The sequence below is a fragment of the Puntigrus tetrazona genome, unplaced genomic scaffold (assembly GCF_018831695.1).
Source record: "Puntigrus tetrazona isolate hp1 unplaced genomic scaffold, ASM1883169v1 S000001055, whole genome shotgun sequence".
NCBI lineage: Eukaryota > Metazoa > Chordata > Actinopteri > Cypriniformes > Cyprinidae > Puntigrus > Puntigrus tetrazona.
The window spans coordinates 582,476-601,858 of record NW_025048644.1 but is presented as its reverse complement, the minus strand read 5'-3'; the positions used below and the strand labels follow the sequence as shown (position 1 = coordinate 601,858).

Here is a 19,383-nt window from a genome sequence, read left to right as displayed (position 1 = left end):
TTCAAAGATGAGGACACAGGTGCCTCGAGACTGAAGACCTCTGCACCAGCAGTGACCAGTCAGTCATCAGTTGGGACACCTTTCAGCATACCAACAAGTAAGATATATATTTTCTGTCATGCATAGTTATGAATAAAACTCCTAAAATTTTAGCTCACTGCTGTCCATCCTTGCTCCAAACACCTGTCTGCACTTAAAGATTGTGGTTAGCTTCATCACGCGTCTTCAACCAAGCCTGGATCTAAACACATCTATGGTTTAGGTTCTGTTATAGTTTATTTCCTTTTTTTGAATGAGAACTTTCTTATTGTGTAAGTTATTGCTCTAAAACATCCTTGCACAATGTTGCCTATGTCTCATTTAAGCCCATAATTTTATCATGTATATATTGACTTTCTGAGATTCAAATTCTTCAGAATGGCTCAACTTAAACGCATTATTTTTTTAGGTTTGGATTTTAGGCTTTTCAAAAAATAATCCTATGGCTTTTGGACCTGCACATCAGCCAACCAGTTTGAAGCCCAAGGTATTTCAGGTCACCATTTACTGTGGCATATAGAGCTCTCACTGACTGGCATGAGCCAGGAGACCTGACCTTGGCTGAATGTTGTGATAACCCAACATTACTCAATCCAAACATTTGCATGGTCTGAAATCTGCTAACCTTTACTCGTGTTTTTTTTTGGTTTGTTTGGTTTGGTTTTTGTTAAATTTCAGTAGAATTTACAATTCGGTGCACCAGTGGACTTCAGGTACTCTGCAGTGAGTGTTTTGTAAGTGATTTCCCATATTTAAATTTGACACCTGCCCTTCCAAGTATTTTTATCTTGGCTATATAGTTCACGACTATTTTTGGCTCTGCTATACATGTAGTATCAGTTCCTGTATTGTTGTTGGCTGCTGACTCTTCTGCTAATGTTTTCCCTAGCTAATAGTTTTTTTTTTTTTTTTTTTTGCCAACAGACCAACTAATCTGACACCTGTATAGAGTTCAGTTTTTATGTGGTTACTCTAGTCATAACCAGTGTTTCTTTAGCTATAAGAGGTTGCATTACTTCTCTTACTAATTTTAATGAATAAATTTACATAGTCTTCGTTTTTAAATCTTTGTACAGGGCCTAAAACTAACTCTCACCAAATAGGAGTAAAAATTGTCATGAATAAAATGTCATGTAGTTAAGGTGAATTAACTTTTCATATATGTGTGTATATATATCTCTTTAGTCGTTGAAGTAGTAACTACTGCCTGTCAAAAGAGAGTTTCATAGCTGGTTAAAAAAGCCAGTACAATTTACATTGGCAGGTGTAGTAAAAATTTGTTTGAGGCCCACCTTGTATATGTAAAGGCTTTCAGGGAAAAAATTAAATCATATACATTTTTAGTTATGCAGCCTAGTATCTCAGTGTACATAGAAATTATATTTAGGTAAACTATGGTTTAATGAAGAAATCATTAAGTTTTCCAGAACACATTGAAGCATAAGTTGCTGGACTTTAACTGCTTGGTTCTCCCCAAATCTTTTAGGGTTTGGTATGTTTTTGTGCCAAATCTGTATTCATAAAATCACTGGTACCTGAACTGATGCATTATTTTTTTCAATTTTTTTAAGGTATAGTTTAAAGAACTTCATTCAAGGATTCGGCACTGTAGTGTCATTTTTTTAGAGAGCATCCGCTGGGCGCACACAGGTGTGCGCATCTTTCCATTGCTGCTGACAGAGAAATTTGTATGCTATTTGTTGTCTAGCAGATGCTCTCCAAAAATGTGACTATGGTGATGATTTGTTTTATTTCCATGTATAAAGTATTATCGTCTCTTCATAACGTTACGGTTGAACCACTGATGGCAGATGGAGTATTCAGACAGTGTTTTTCATACTTTTATGGACCTTGAGAATTACAAATTGTTGGCAGTCAATGGGACAGTCACAAGCCTCCTGGTTTTCATCCAAAATCGATAGTTGGTTGTTGTGAGTCTGCTAACCAGCTAACAAATCTGTTTGTGGATCTGCATGCTATGAGAGAGGTTTGGTTTCAGTAAAAGTGTTTAGCTGTTCTTGCTTCTTACTTACGTTCTCATGTTGTTGTTTAGATGTGTCCCTCATATATAAAAATATATATATAAGCTAAAGAAATCAGTCACTTTTTTGATTTATATAGCGCTTTTAACAATACAGATTGTATCAAAGCACTGAACAGAATCAAATAGGAGAATACAATGATAGGGATGTATAATGACAAGATTGAACAATTTGTTATTAAATGTAGAGACTGTCTCTGTAATCAGTTCGACGATAATCGTAGTAAGTGCGCTAGAAATGTACTAACTCTTGCCGTGTAAGTAGGTTAGAGTCATAAGATGTATTTTTCAGTCACTAACAGAAGTTTGTTTCTTCATCTACATGTTTTCAGATGAATCTGAATGAAAGAAATGCTAGGTTTCTGCTGAAGGAGCTGTGATAGGAGGACAGTTTAAAGAATCGCACTTGTTTTGTTCTGTAAGGGCCTTGTGTGAGCTCAAACTGTAGATCATGGCGCTAGCAATGTGGTCAATTAAAAGTAATTGTTTATTTCTGCTGGATTTTTATCTTAAACTTATTTTGGGACTGCATTTTTTTAATTTTTTTGCTTCGAAATAAGGGGAATAATATCTGATGAGTGTGAGTGCCGTATGAGAACTGAAGGTGCTTTACCTCAGTGTTTGATAAAGAGCATGAGTGTTTGCATGCGTGTGTCTTTGTAAATTTACTTGCTTAATGTTGTCTGTGAGGTGTGTATGATGAGTACTTTAGTCTCCTACATGCTTTGACACTTGTTGGTTTGTAATGACTATTTTGAAAGCGCTTCTTAAACGTGGTGAGAGCTTCATGAGCTAGTTCACCAAACATGAAAACTTGTCTCATCCTTCCAAACCTGCACAACTTCATTCTGTGAAACACAAATGAGATTATCTCAGGTTTGTGTTTCCCAGTACAGTATAAAAGTCAAAGGGTCTGATGTAGTTTAGACTCCAGTGGCTTTGAATGTGTTCTGTCATTCGTGGTAGATTTAGAGCTGTAGTAGATGACAGCAGTTTTCATGTTGGGACATACTATCCGTTCAGCAGTTGTCATTGCTTTCGTTAATCTAGGTTTTGTATGTTTATTGCTCAGTTTCCTCTCCTTTAGAGCAGAGGAGTGCTCAGGACATGTCTGATGATGATGATGATGATGTTGCGATAGTATTTGAGCTGAAGCCGACGAGAGAACAAGCAGAGTTGGCTTCCAGGCTGATGCTTCCTCCTACATTCTTCTGTTACAAAAACCGTCCAGGATACGTCAGCGACGATGACGGCGATGGTAAGATCCACATGCTGTGTAACAGGAAAACAAATCACCCGTGTTACTGTGAGCAGTGATTAACCTCAGATTGACACTGCTGTGTTTTCAGATGAGGATTTTGAAAGCGCAGTGAGGAATCTGAAGGGGAAGCTGTATGTGGATGGAGCTGATGGAGCGTCTGATCACGGTAGGTATGGGGTGATGAAGGGGGAATTGATCAAAATGATAAAAATATGCCGTTTATTTGATTGTTTCATGGATTAAAAAAATCAGCTGAATGTTACTTGCAAGCAAAATATATGAACGTTTACTTCCTCTAGTGTACAAATAAAATGTTATTTTTGCTGTTAAAGTGCTCCATTACAGATTAAAGAGAGGTGTCAGATAGATGTTAGGGTGTGACGATACCTAGGTATTCTACACATAGCAGCTTTAAGACCTAGACTCTGTTACAGCCAAACATTGCAAATCACATCAAGCTCACCCACCTCATTAAACAATGTGCAATTTAAAAATATATATATATATATATATATATTTATTTATTTATATTGCACACAAATTTTCAGGTTTTTCATGTTGCTGTGGTCAGGGATACTTCTCTCCGGTCAGGTTCTGGGTGTTTGATCAGATTTGTGCCCTGTCATGAGCAGCGTGTCTCTCGTGTCTGTAGACTCGGAGGTGACTCTGGTGTGGGAGAAGCGTCCGACTGCAGACGAGGAGCAGAGAGCCAGACGCCTCCTCCTGCCTCCTACCTTCCTCTGCGGCGTCAGCAGCGACTCCGAAGCAGAGACCGAGAGACCGGATGACTTCAGCACTGAGCTCCAGAAGCTGAAGCAGGCCCAGCTGATCCTGTAGCACAGCACCTGCTCCAGGACACACCGGTAAAGCCTTCCCATGATGCAGCAGCTGTGGAGAGCGAGCGGTAGCGGCACAGATGAGCGTCAGACAGACACGCGTCCCATCGACCTCTCCACCAAGAGAAGCAGTGAGAGCGAGTCCAGCACAGCTACAGGTGAATGAAGCTTCTCTCAGAGCAGATTGTGTGAACGGTTTGCTGAATGAATGCACTCCACATCCTTTGTGCTATGAGATCCTTGTCTGGATTCATCACAGTTCAGAATGAGAAGGTCTGATGACAGATTTAGTAGCAGTAAACAGCACAAGCAACACTTTGTACTGTTATTTTTACTCCACTGACATCCATGGAGTTATTCTCTGGAGCCTGATCCTCGCTCAGTTGATCATCGCAGAAATGCCGTTTAGCCTTTGACGGAGTTTTTGCTTTCCTCCCGCAGGTCCGTCTTTTGGATTCACATCTGCAGGTGGCTTTTCATTTGCAGAACTGGCACATACGTCAGGTGAATTTGCATTTGGCAAAAAAAGGTGAGTCTGTTTCCGCTTCATCAGTCTGATTCATTTTTTCATATTGAAGAATTCACTGGTCCTTCTACTGAGGTGACTTGTAGGGCTCAGCGATGTGACGCAAAAATATATATATATATATATATAAAAAAAAATATTAATGGAAATGTTTTATGTAGTGAATATGTGTTCATGAAAAGTTCTGCCAGCTTCAGTATCTGAGGTCTTTGCTTTTCAAAAATTGCTGTAAACATCTGGTCCCATAAACAAGCAGTTTTCATCTGAGTCCACTAGCAGCAGTTATCTAAATTAGGACAGTGCTAGTGTGTTATCATACCGCTGCTAGGCGTCTTGTGTATTCATCGTGTCTTTTTATTTCTGCAGATGATAATTTCTTGTGTAGTCAGGCGCGAGGAGCCAAAGTTTTTGGAAGCGCAGCGTCACAAACTGAAAGAGAGAAATCCAGCCACGAAGCAGAAGAGGAGGGCAGTGACGACCAGACGCCCGCGAACGAGAGATCCACTTTGAGCCGATCGTGTCTCTGCCCGAGGTGAGTGTCTGTGCCGCTGGCTGTGCTCCTTGTGTCTCCGGTCTCCTGATGTGTGCTGACCGCTCCTGCAGGTGGAGGTGAGAGTCTGGCGAGGAAGACGAGGAGATCTTGTTCAGAGAACGGAGCCAAGCTCTACCGCTGGGACCGGCAGCTCAACCAGTGGAAGGAGCGTGGCGTGGGAGACCTGGAAGATCCTCTTCCACCCGCTGAAGAAGAGCTACCGTCTGCTGATGAGAAGAGAGCAGGTGCTTAAAGTCTGGCGCCAACCACACGATCAGCCAGAGCATCGAGCTCAAGCCCATGAACACCTCGGCAACGCACTGGTGTGGACCGCCACCACCACTACTCCGGTACAGGCCTGTCTCTCACGCACACACACGTTTACCTTGCTATCTAAGTTGGGACTCTCCCAGGCGTAATGATTTTTATATTGTACAGACTTTGTGTTATTGTCCTACACCAACCCTACACTTAAACCTACCCCTTACAGGAGACTTTTAGCATTTGAGACTTTTAGCATTTCCTCAAAAAACATTTGTTTATTTTTTAACCTGTTTTACAAATGAGGACGTCCCAAAGGGAGGTTTTTGGAGATTTTTGTCAGGTTAACCTCCCTTTTGGTTATAAATTAGTCCCAAAATATGGTTACAGGTATACACACTATCAGCCCATGAACACCTTGGATAACACACTGGTGTGGATAACCACTGACGCAATGTCTCGCTCTTTCTCTCTTGCATGCACACAAGTGCTGGAAAATAAGTCGGAATGAGCACATTTTCAGAAATCAGTTAGTTGGGAGCATCACCACCTTGTTGTCAACAGTTCTAATGAAGTTTGGAAAAATTTAACAATTCTAACATTAGACTGCTTACATTAGCCTATAGTAATGCTGCTAGAATCCTTGGATCATGCTGAGAACACCGATATCAATTGTGAGCTTCCTGTCCACCATTTTGTTGAATTCATGTTGAAAGCCTAAAATTTGTAGAAGCACTATAAAAATGGTTTTGTCTGAGTCTATTTGAGTATTCTGAGTATTTTTCTGCCATTTCAATTACAATGATCTTAAAATGTCTTGAATTACTTATAATTGCGTTAGGTCTGATGCTCAGTGCCATGCTTAGCTTCTCATTTTGTTGCTCAATTTTGCACACTGATAGAGGACTGTCTCAACTGTCCCAAGGACTGTATTTTTCCCTAGAACTTCTGAAGTCTTTGGCCAAAAATTAACTGAGTATCATTTGAACTCTGCGTGATGCAACAGATCTAAATAGACCAATTGTCCCATGTCAGCCATTTTTGGCGTTGACCATTTCAAATTTTATTTTAAATACTGTATTTTATGAATGCATTAGTATATCATTATGGGTCATCAGTAGCCTGAGAAGTTCTGAGCCAGCTCCACCTAGTGGTAAAATGTGATCTTCACATGGCTATAACTTTGTGTGTGAGGTTGACTTTTATTTTTACCTGATTTTTATTTTTATACCTTTTTTTGACACTTGAATGCTTCCTGAGTCAGGTTTTGCCTCACGCCTGTATGTTTGTGCACACAGAGGAGATGGGAAAGTGGAGCAGCTGGCGTACTAAGTTTAAGACTCCAGAGCTGGCCGAGTCCTTCAGACAGGTCTTCACCGACTGCCAGAGCCGCATGTCTCAGACCGACTCTGCTCAGACGTCTGCCGCCGGCGCTGTCTCGAGACTCCAACCCTGTGGTGTTCTTTGACGTGGCTGTTGACGCACCAGCCTGCTGGGAGAATCCTCATGGAGCTCTTTGCTCACATCGTGCCCAGAACAGCAGAGAACTTCCGCCTTCTGTGCACGGGAGAAGGGCTTCGTTACCGCCGCTCCATCTTCCACAGGATCATCCCGAATTCATGTGTCAGGTGACAACTTGCTGCTCTTAACTTACTGATTATGTTCTCTACATGAAAACGGCCGGAATGTTCCTTTCATCGGTGCTGTCAGGTCATTGAAATACATCCTCAGTGTCAAAATGATCATTGTGCCAATCAACAAATGATGCACGTCTGCAGTAATAGGGCTGGGGCAATAAGAACAAGTTTTAAACAGAAATGTTTCTATGATTTCCTTTGACATGTACATTTTACTATTGTAATTCGATTAGAAATATTGTTTTGTTCCTGCACTCTCCCAGGGCGGTGATATCACCAACCAGGACGGGACGGAGGGAAGTCCATCTACGGAGGAAGTTTGAGGACGAGAGCTTTGAGGTCAGGCACACTGGGCCGGGGCTGCTGTCCATGGCCAACCGCGGCAGAGACACCAACAACTCGCAGTTCTTCATCACTCTCAAAAAAGCAGAGCACTTGGACTTCAAGCACGTGGCCTTCGGATTTGTCAAAGACGGCATGGATGTGGTGAGGATGATCGGAGAGATGGGTGCTAAAGACGGGAAGCCCACAAAAACCATCACCATCTCAGATTGTGGACAGATTCTGTGAGCTTTTCTACACAAAACTGCTGTTCATCGTGTTTGAGACGGTGTTCTGAACTCTTGTGTAAATCAGAACTTGTATATGCAGTGGTTTTATTTTTGTCCTGTTTATGTGTTAATAAAGTGGACAGCACTAGTTGACAATAAAATTCATGCAAAAAACAGAAACTTTATTTTATTATAGTACTTGTTTACCCCAGAGTCTCCTCACGTTTACAGGGGCGTTATTGGACGGAATGTGAATCTTTTGAAGACTTTCTTTGTTAAATGTGTGTGTATTTGGTTGAAGGTCACTTCACTGACTTGAGGTCCCACACAAACAGCCATCTTCTTTGAATTTGAGCATAAAATAAACTTCTGGCAACTTGAGTTTCACTGTTTTTAAAGTGTGTCATCATTGAGAAACTGTTTCTATGATAATGCTTCTGAACCAAGTGAAAGCAAAGCTTGTGTTTCAGGAAAAGAGAAATGGTTGTCAAAACTAGCCATTTAAGTTACGTCTGACTAACCAGCGTGGGGATCAGGAGTTATGCTGAGTTACAAATCAAATTACTCTCCTAGTGTATTTTCTATTTGTCAACAGCTAAGTGTCTAATTGAATCTAGATTTTTGTGCTGGAAATATTTTTAGGAATTTAGTTAAGCGGTTTTTTGTATAAAAGATGGTTTTAAGTGTGTTTAAAGTGGTAACTAAATGCATTTGACCTTTTCTGTGATTTTCTAATTGACTGACAAAATACAAGTGAGAAATTAAAACCGCATACGACTACACACTATTCCTTTATTCATTATTTATCAAACTACAACACGCATCGGAACTGATGAGACTCTCCAGAGTCAGATGCCGGATGTCTGGTTTTCGGCTGCAGGAACGTCTCAGCAGATCTAAACATCCTCTGGTCAAACAAACACAAGGAGAGTGAGGGTCCAAATGATATGTAAAAAAACACCCACAGATATGACTTCTCATCAGATGAACACAGACAAACTGAGATGTTAGAAAACAATCTCTGGAAGGAGTGTGTGAGAGAAATGCTACGCTCAAAGTTTTCAAAGCCCTTCAAAGAGTAGTTGTTTCTCCTCACACAAAGTGGGACTATACTTGGGTGTGTTTCCACAAGTTAGTTAGGTTAGAACAGGTAACTATAGTTGCTTTTACCAAACACAGATTTTATTTATTGTTTTAAGTGCAAATTGTTCATACACGCCACCACCACTTTATTAGGTTGACCTGTTCAACTGCTTGTTAAAGCAAACATCTAATCAGCCAATCACATATCAGCGACTTGAGGCGATCAGCTGCGATTGAAAGCCAGCATCAGAACGAAAGATATCAGATTCCAGATGATCCTACACAATCCTCTGGGGTCGGAAGAGAAGACTGGACTGAACTAAACTGACAGAAACTCCAATAAACACTTGAAGGAAGTCTGTAGAAGAGCATGTCTGAACACAAGACGTCGAACAGATAACACTGAGAAAGAGAAGTTCACACCGACACGAGAAGACTGAAGAAGGCTGAGTTGTGCTGTGACGTCTGTCCTGAAGTGTGTCCAGGGATGTGGCACGCTGTGTCACAAATCTCACATCATCGCCAATGAGGGCTTTCAATGAGCCCACAGACACTAGCAGCCTGATTAATAAAGATTTGATCATAGAGTGTACATCACGGCAAAAAAAACCGTCTTTGACGTGGAAAAGTGTTCAGCGCCACGTCAGGGTCTGAGCAGATGTACACACTTTTAATTGTGTTTTATAGTATTGCAGGTTTTTACATATAAAGGCTGTTCTTGCAGCTCTGTTCTAAATTATGATGATGTTAATTAATTAGGAGTCGGTTAAAGAGAGAGAGCTGAAAACATTTTCCCATTTGAAAGAGAGGCACACGTGTGTTATGGAGGCATCCCTCCAGCGTTGGCCCTTACTATCGTTCTAACCACAAGACCCTTAACTTACAATCTGTATTAGAACATCTCTGTGTCAGAGATCTGCATCATGAACTTTCACTGGAACGGTGTTAGTGTTTAGAGAGACACGAGGGACAGAGCTATCTCTCAAGATAGGAAACACTGACCGCTGAAACAGAGACATGTCACAGACAGATGGGCATCTTCTTCTTCCTCATGTCTTTGGAGTCTTGTTTGGACAGGCGTCTCTTGAGCTCAAATCCCGCACGCTGTCAGTAGCAGTGCTTACACAATCGCTTCAGGTCCATCTCCACGAATCTGTCCCTGAACGACAGCACAACAAACACACTCACTGAAAACGACTCTTGTTAAAGCACGTGTCCCTGGGTAACACTACATCATTACAGGTCAAAATTAATATATACTTGCAAGATCTGTTCACGATAACACGATATCACACTTAGAGAACAGTGTTCGTTTTTAGAGAAATCTCGACAATTGATTAAATATGGTTTGCAAAACTCGAACGTGATCTTAACGTTCAGAAGCACAGGAAGCCAACATGTTGCTGTGTAGCACACTTGTACACACTTGAGGGTCAGCTTGGAGTTGCACGTGGAGCAGCCGAAGCATTTCACACACCAGGCCTTGTTCAGTGCAGACACCACTTCAAAACAAAAGAGAAAAAGTCAAGCACACACTCGTAGACTCTTGGCTATAAATCCTCAGGTAATGATCTCACCATCTCCCTCGATGACGTGGTTGCAGTGGTAACAGACTTCTCCGAAGAGCTGTGAGAGAAGTGTGATGCTCATGTTAAAGGGATAGTTTGCAGAAAAATGAAAAGATCCCCAGGGCACACAAGATGTAGGTGACTTTTTTCTACAGCAGAACACAAAATGATTGTAAGCATTGGATGTCTTCCTTGGGTCAATTCATGGAACTTACACGATTGGTCTGTATTTATATAATTTTTACCTCATATACACCACAATCTCTGACTCACCTCATCTCATTCACAACATCCGGCACGTGACTCTAGCACATAGATATTTATACATAGATGACTCATTATATAAACTTTTACACTATATTCGCTCCCCCATCCAAATAATCAGAATCAGGTGTTCTAATCACTTTCATGACCACAGGTGTATAAAATCAAGCACCTAGGCATAGAGACTGTATTTACAAACATTTGTGAAAGAATGGGTCGCTCTCAGGAGATCAGTGAATGCCACCTTTTCAACAAATCCAGTCGTGAAATTTCCTCTCTCCTAAATATTCCACAGTCGACTCAGCTGTATTATAAGAACATGGAAGCGTCATGGAACAACAGAAACTCAGCCACAAGGTGGTAGGCCACGTAAACTGACGGAGTGGGGTCAGCGGAAGCTGAGGCGCATTGTGCGAAGAGGTTGTCAACTTTCTGCAGTCAGTCTCTTCAGACTTCCAAACTTCATGTGTCCTTCAGATTAACTCAAGAACAGTGTGCAGAGAGCTTCATGGTTTCCATGGCCGAGGAGCTGCATCCAAGCCATACATCATCAGGCACGCTGTCACTGGACACGCTTCTCTGGAGTGATGAATCATGCTTCTTCATCTGGCAATCTGTTTGACGAGTCTATGTTTGGAGATTTCCAGGAGAAAGGTCTGACTGCATTGTGTCAAGTGTAAAGTTTGGTGGAGGGGGGATTAGGGTGTAGGGTTGTATTTCAGGAGCTTGGCTTGGCCCCTTAGTTCCAGGGAAAGGAACTTTGAATACTTCAGAATACCAAGACATTTTGGACAATTCCATGCTCCCAACTTTGTGGGAACAGTTTGGAGCTGGCCACTTCCTATTCCAACATGGCTGTGCACCAGTACACAAAACAAGGTCCATAAAGACCTGGTGTGGATGACCTTGACTGCCCTGTCCTGACCTCAACCTGAACACCTTAAATGAGAATGAGTGCCAGGCTTTCTCGTCCAACATCACTGTGTGACCTCACAAATGCACTTCTGGAAGAATAGTCAAACATTCCAATAAACACACCCCTAAACCTTGTGGAAGAGTTGAAGCTGTCATAGCTGCAAACGGTGGACCGACATCGTATTGAACCCTATAGATTAGGAATGGGATGTTACTTATATACAATATACTGCCAAAAGTATGAATTTATCTATGCCAGAGTACTGACCCCGAATGACTGAAATATAATTTGTTTTCGCTGAGCTTTGAAATGTTTGGTGCTCATTGCCTTTCATTATATGACTGACAGACTGCAACGGTTTGAGTTAGAAATCTCAGCTGGTGTTACTGAAGAAACAAAGTCACCTACATCTTGGATGCCCTGGGGTAAGCAGATCAACGTTTCATTTTGGATAAACTATGATTTTAAGATCAATTGTCAGTGAATATAATTAGAATATAATTAACACTATGTAAATTGAACATTAATTATATTTGTCTACATATACATAAAATCAATTCATGTTTGGGATTTATTCCCTATTTTCACAAAATTTCCACTGGAAGAAATTGGCATCCAAACAGAATTTAAAGTGATGTTGATCTTGATCAAGTCTTGAATTTGACACGAATACTCCTTTTCACATTTTACATGCACATTGTAAAAATCTGACTCTACTGGTAAATTAGTACAGCATTAAGATCCTAAGGTCTGAAATTTTTGGACCTTAGGAAATCGTTATCCTTTCCTATCAAAATGCTGAATTCGATTTACAGTAATTGCGCTTAACTGACTTGCACTAATACAACAGAACAGGCATCAGTTTATATTCTCAAATTCATATCAGGATATTTAGTATTTTTCATCAGGGTGAATAACTGAGCACATTTACAGACTTTACCTGGTTGTAGTGAGTCTCACAGTATGCCAGGCCCTTGCGCTCATAATGCGAATGACCAAGAAAAGGTTTCTCACATTTAGCACACACGAAATGCTGCAGACAAGAAGACGACAGGTGATGATAAATGTCAAGATCCCACGCCGGACTGGTTCAGAGAGATGGGTGTTTTGGTCAAATACCTCCACGTGCCACTGTTTGCCCATGGCGTTGACCACGCGGCCCTCGATGGGTCTCCTGCAGGCGCCGCAGATGGGCACACCCAGCTTATCATGACATGGCAGACAGTAGAGCTCCCCCCGCAGTTCCCGGGCCTCGGCCGTCAGCTCCTTCCTGAAAACAGAAACCGCTGTGGGTTCAACGACTTACAACGACTTTACAAGCCCTGAGCAGAGGAACAATGTTAAAACAGGCCAACACTTTATTCTGAAGGTCCACTAGAGACATTCTACTAAGAGTAACTTCACATATCAACTAGCAGTCATTTGTAGACTGTCTGCTTAATATCTTCTAACACTTTATTTTGATGGGTCAGAAACTTTATAAGTATCTGTCAACTTATTCTACTAACCCTAAACCGACCCTAACAGTCTACTCTGAGAGTTAGTAGACATGTAGTTGCTAAGTGATGAGAAACTTTATAACATGTAGTTCTAAAGTTACTTCTAGTTAGTAGAATGTCTAAAGGACTATTAAAATAAAGTGTAACCAAAGCAGTCATGTCTATAGATTTGAATAATATGACCGATAAATGCTGTGAACCATCCCATCACTGGTATATTTTGAGTATGTTACTCACCCACAGTTATTGCAGTTGAAGTGGTCAGGATGGTACGGGTCATTCTTGAAAATCAGCGGGATGTCATCCACAATGGCTTGACATTTCTGGCACACGTACTTCCCCAGACTGTGAGCCTTTTCACGATTATGACACGGACGGCACAGGTGTCTGTCAACATAAAGCTAGTCACTCGATTCGAAGTCACATTGAACTACTTGGTCCTCTTTTACGAAGCTTGTGTATGCTCCGATTTGAAATTGGAGAACCTACATAAATGCCCGCAATCATTTTTATAAAAACTGTCTTTGACGTGGAGAAGTGCTTAGCTTTACTTCAGGGTCTGAGCAGACCCATATGTGCATTTTTGTACGTACATTCATTCTATGAATCAAAAGTATTTATATTTAAGAGATGAATGCAAGATCAATTTTAGGATAGTTTTTGCACAACATTTTATAAATGAGGACCTATGTGCTTTAACAGAGTTGTACAACCCTGTTGAAATCCAGCCTATACTGTTCAGGTATGTTTTGGTTCGAGCTGATTTAAGCTGGACCTTAGTTGGTCATGAACCGGTTTAAGCTAGGTAGAAACTGGCCAAGTCCTGTATAACCAGCACAGGACCAACTAAAGACCAGCTCAAACCAGCTGCCAGGCTTCAGAACATACCTAACCAGTATATGCTGTTTAGTTCAGCATGGAAGGATCACACAAAGTCCCTGTTGGCCCTGAATAGAGCAGCGACTGACCGGCCTGCGTTCTTCACGAAGCCCACGTCTGCGAGCACAGTCTGGCACAGATCACAGCAGAAACAGTCCGGGTGCCAGCTGCTGTTCATGGCCTTTATCACACGCCAATGATGAACTCGCCTGGAAACACAGCACATGTGACACACATGACACAGATGCACAAGCAATGGCCGGATTCAGCTCCACGCTGTGTTTAGCTCCTGACTTGACAAACTAACTTCAAATTTAGTAATCTGTGTTGTACATCACAGGGGGATCTAACCTGGAGCTTGAGTCTCTGTCCAGGACAGCAAGTCAGATTCTTTTACTGTCAACTATAAAGACTGGGCGGCCGGTGAACTACCTTTTTTATCTTTTGCTATCAAGTGTATTTTGTTCATTTCATTAATGTTGTCTCTCTTCATTGTAAGAATGAAAGCTGATTTTTTTAAAATTCATTGTATCTAATCCGATTAGTTTCAGGCACATGTTAGCATTTTACAAAAAACAGCCCGCAATGTACAACGTAATAATCACAGATTTGACAGCGTACCTGTATTTTGAACCTTTAGTTATATAATACAGTATAAATGCTTTATAATTTTGCAGGTTATTACATATTGTTCCCTTATACTTAGAAGTATGTACTGTGGAGGAACTCTATAGGTACAAAACAGATGCGCTGTGAATTGTGTGTAATTGCTCGGTACATCACGGGCTGTAATCTACCATTCAACGCAAAGGGACACTTTCTGAAGTGACGACTAGGTGATCTTCATGGTACTTAAACACTGTTACAGAGTAATCAGACTCAAGCGTGGAGTGTTTTCTCCCTGTCTGGGGTCTTCAGTGTCTTCTCAATCAGGTTTGTCTACTCACCACACTGGTGACAGCACGGAGCAAACAGCATCTGGAAGTCATGCTCGCAGTATTTTCTCCCCTCAAACTGCAAAAACATGTGCAGAATGTCTCCATCATAAAAACATTTTAATATCGAACTTATTTGAGATGTAATTTATTAAGAACATTCATTTTTTTAAAATAAAATCCACTAAGCCTTGTTAATTCTTGACAATGCTGAAGTGAATTACATTGAACAACAGCACAAACTGTGATGTTTGCTGCAAACAGCCAATAATGTCAAACGTGGATCAATCACTGTGGCCAGATCTCACTCTCTATAAGTTAGTCATGAAGCGTTTATTGTATCAAAAATCTAGGGTTAGTTCAAACTAAGCAAATCTAGCAGCTTGTAGACTGTGGTACAATCATTAATATGACTCTACACACATGCCAAAAGAGGTTCCAAATCTGCAAATGAGCTTGTGGACAACTAATTGATACTCATGTCAGCTGTGTAAAATAGAATGAATGAATGTGAAAAAGTCAATGAACAAATCAATTCAATATAGGAGCCAGTTTCAATATGCAGCTCCATCAAACATTCCCAGTGTGTTCTGGGCTATTGTTGATGACGGTCAGGTGTGTTGGAGCAGAACTGGGTTGAGATCTGAGCGCGTCTCACCTCATAGAAGAGTCCCTGGAGGAACTGCTGGAAGCACTGCGCGCAGACGAAGCACTGCTCGTGGTACAGCTCACCATTACTGTTCACGATCTTCTCTGTCGGCGTGAAGCTCGCCTTACAGCGCTCACAGATGGCATTGGCTAACGCATTCGTCATGTTGCTGTGAAGAAAAAACAAACGCCCATCTTATAAATCTCTCACAATGTGCCAAATGATTGCATAATTGTTACCTGGAACCAATGGTAAATAAGGCTTGTTGTGGTTCTGATGAAGCACTTCACCCATTAAACTAAATATTCTAGCAAAATCAGGCAACTCACAGCTCTTTCCCTTCACAAGAGACTCAGTACATGACACAATGTCAAAGTGAATGACAGATAGGAAACTGAAAGCAGTGCTACATTACGCCTTGTGGAGCCCGGGGCCCTAGTTATATGTAATAAACTGGTAAGTCAATGTAAAATGAAAAAACTAAAGGCATGTCAAACTTGACAAGCATAAAATATGCCTTAATGCTTAAACAAGGAGTTTACAACCAGAATTCTGGAAATGTTGGGATGTTTTTTACATTTGAATAAAATAAAAATTGAATTCACAAAGAGAACATAACGGATGTTTAAACTGAGAAATTTCCTCCACTAAATGAACTTATTTCAAATTTGATACAGATCGAATGCACAGGAACCACAAAGGACTGGAAAAGCAGGAAAGTTTGAGAAGATTCAGCTGGGAGAACATCTAGCAACTAATTAAGTTAATTGATATCAGCTCTATATTATTTTTTATTAGCTATAAAAGAGACATCTTAGAAAGGCAAGATGGGCAGAGGCTCTCCAATCTGTGAAAGAGTGTGTAAAAAAAGATCTACAGATGAAAACTAAAGCTCTATCATGATAAAAGGAACAAGGTCCAGAAGCGCTGTCACGACTGTTTCACTGTGGTCAGATGAGTCCAAATTTGACAACCTTGTTGGAAATCGTAGAAGCAGTGTCCTCATGGATACTGAATGTGTTTTTGTGTCAGTGATTTGAGTTCATGTTGACATTTAGTCTAGAACTACAGTAAGATCCATTTCAGATCCATCTCTTTAATAAGAATAGCCAGACAGGCAGTGATCTACAACAGAGACAGGGGTATCAGAGGCATTGGCAGAATCATAAACCGAGTCAAGCGAGGGTCGAGGCAGACAGTGAAACGGTCCAAAGTCAACACAGGAACTCAATCGAAAAACAGAAGTGCTCAGAATTACCAGCCAGGAAAAGATAAGACTTCACAATGAAATGGAATCTGAGCACTGTTTATAAAGAGGTTAATCAGTGCTAGCTATGGGGCATGATGGGAAATGTAGTTGGAGATGTTAGTACTCAGGAGAGGGTTCCCTCTGGTGGTCGTCGGAGAGAGCCATGACAAAAGATCATGTTCACACACAACAGTCTGCATTTCCTCCTGATTTCTCGCAACATAGAGCTGCCAGTCAATACATGAGAAACAAAGTAATTGAGAAAGTAATTGTGATTAAAAACACACTGAAACTAATCTGTTGTAACAGCTGTTCTCTGTTCATAACATTTGGAATAAAAAGAAGGCCTAATTTGTGTTCTGTGTGTTCACAGTTTTCGACTGCTGATCTACACATCTTCTATGATTTTCATAGAAAAAATGCGTGATATAGCATACAAGCAGAAGAATGGTTATTTGTACTTATGATTACAATAAAAATAATTATACAGCTATAATAACTGGAAGTAAATGACACAGGAAGCCTGGCAATTTAAAAAAAATCAAATCTGGTCTTCTGATGCTTGAAACGGTCTGCCGTTTCCACAGATATTGTCTGAGAAGACCAACAGGTCGAGCTCTGAGGCAAACCATGATCTTTTAACTAGCGCTTAACTGTTCAGCAACCTATGAGTGAGCGTATGAAGCATTCACAAAATGTTAACCAGTACAACAACTGATGTTAAAGGACATGTATCCAGTAGCTTTCACTAGTATTTCCAGCTGCAAATTAGCACGTGGACACAACGCATATCATGAGCAGTTTCTCTGAATCCCACTAAAAGACCAGGTCCCTGTCATGAGATTTAACGATAGTGACACTTACTGACATTTACATGAGCAGACGCTATTTATCACACCTAAATCATGCAGTGTTACGTTTATATTACACGCAGTTAAACATGAGTAGGCTACGCTTTTCTTACAGTTTCTGAATGATTTCTGTTACTGGAAACATTCAGTAGAGTAATAAATACTGTACTGGGCCCTAGATGTCTGAAACACCACACTCACGAGCGCACGTAGAAATCACAGAACTCCTTGTAGACTTTGACGTCGCTGCGTCTGGGAATCTCGGCGTCCTGGAGGCCGTTGATGCCATCTTCTTCCATGATGATCCCCGGAGCGAGTCGTGAGCCTGGGCTGTATGAGCCTCAGAGTCAAGAATAGAGCGAGTCCGGTCATCATCATGTGTCAGAGCGGCAGACCTGCCCACCCTCACTCACTCAACAAACTCTTCCAGCTGGATTTTCACACTAACCTTCAGAGCAACAGCTAATTAGCCTAACGTGTGTTAACCTAGACATCCTTTAGAAGTTCCTCACACCGTTTTTTGGTGAAAAGTGTGCTTTACACGTATTTGATGATTGGAGTCTTAACTGGGCTCCTAACGCCAGCAGAGTTGACTGGTATTCCTGCTCTACTGCTCTCGGTCTCTATAAATAACGTTCAGCACGTCTCCAAAGCCGGCAGCTGCCTCTGTGCATGAAAACAAACTGAGCTAAGTTGGGAATTTGGGGCATGGAAGCTCTTGACCTCTGTAAAATGTCCTACTGCTCTCTAGTTATTGTGATTCTGTGCTGCGAAATCTCTTGATGTTTTTATTTTTAAAAGTCATTTATCCAGACTAAATGGATAAAAAAATAAAAATAACAGCAAATATAAAAAGGTAACTGTGATGATGAATAGAAAGAAATTCCGCCTGTTCATAATGTTAGCAGACATGCATTACTTTTAAAAGAATTGCCGGTAACACTTTAGAATAATGGAGCATACTCCAGATTACAGTGTGTCTGGTCAAATATCACACATGTATGACTGTACGCTGTGTCTGATAGAAAATATGTTAAAGTGGTTAAGGTGTTTCTCACTTATTAAAATTATTTAAAGTTGTATTCAAATGATGAATGGATTACATAAAGACAGTGAGTAAAGAGCACTCATTTAATAATCATTTCATCTCTGCACTTAAACATCCCTGGTGTCTTTGGGGTTTTGTCAAACCATGTTGTAGGATGAGAGGACTGAAGAGTGTGCAGAGCTAATATTTTACATCATAAACAACACCAGCATTACTTGGCTTAGACATAAACAAATGCTATGAGATAAAGCGGGAAAAAAAACGTTTCAATATGAGCTTTTGATAACGTATTTAGAAAAGTGAAACTTTGGAGATTCATTACATGTAAAATAAACCATTCCTAAAGTTGTTCTAAAAATATCCCAGAGATTCCACACAGGGTTGGTGTCAGGACTGTTGTCTGGCCCGTGACGTCACAGCACCTCAAACCATCACTTTGGACTGTCTGGGCCTCTTTAGTCTTCCTCTGGAAGCAAGACCTTGATTTACAGATGAAATGTAAAATTTGCTTTTATTTGAAAAGAGAAAGAGTCCAGATATTTTTCTCCTTAGCCCAGTTAAGATGTTTCTGTTTCAAAGCGTCTTGACAGCTCTTTTTCTGAAGATGTCTGAGCGTTGAGACTCCAGCTCCAGTACCTCCTTCTGAAGCTCTCAAGTGTTTAAATCAGCTTTATTTGTCAGAATTCTCAAGTTTGCGGTCATCCCTGTTGCTCGAACACCTTTTTCTACCCCATTTCGTTCTTCCAGTAAAGCTTTGA

The 19,383-nt window shown here is 40.9% G+C and overlaps 1 protein-coding gene and 1 pseudogene across 1 annotated transcript; one reads left to right on the top strand and one right to left on the bottom strand.

Moving 5' to 3' along the window:
- Position 1: 1 nt before the first annotated feature.
- On the top strand, positions 2 to 7,712 carry LOC122340431 (annotated as a pseudogene).
- Positions 7,713 to 8,462: 750 nt separating this feature from the next.
- Positions 8,463 to 17,936, bottom strand: lims2 (LIM and senescent cell antigen-like domains 2). Its single transcript, XM_043234032.1, is given in 12 exon segments — positions 8,463 to 8,591; positions 9,770 to 9,926; positions 10,194 to 10,269; positions 10,345 to 10,393; positions 12,456 to 12,548; positions 12,635 to 12,785; positions 13,252 to 13,401; positions 13,983 to 14,085; positions 14,088 to 14,102; positions 14,841 to 14,907; positions 15,487 to 15,646; positions 17,779 to 17,936. Coding segments are annotated over 11 exon segments (1,101 nt in total). The 5' UTR covers positions 17,877 to 17,936; the 3' UTR covers positions 8,463 to 8,591; positions 9,770 to 9,787.
- Between the last annotated feature and the right edge of the window lie 1,447 nt (positions 17,937 to 19,383).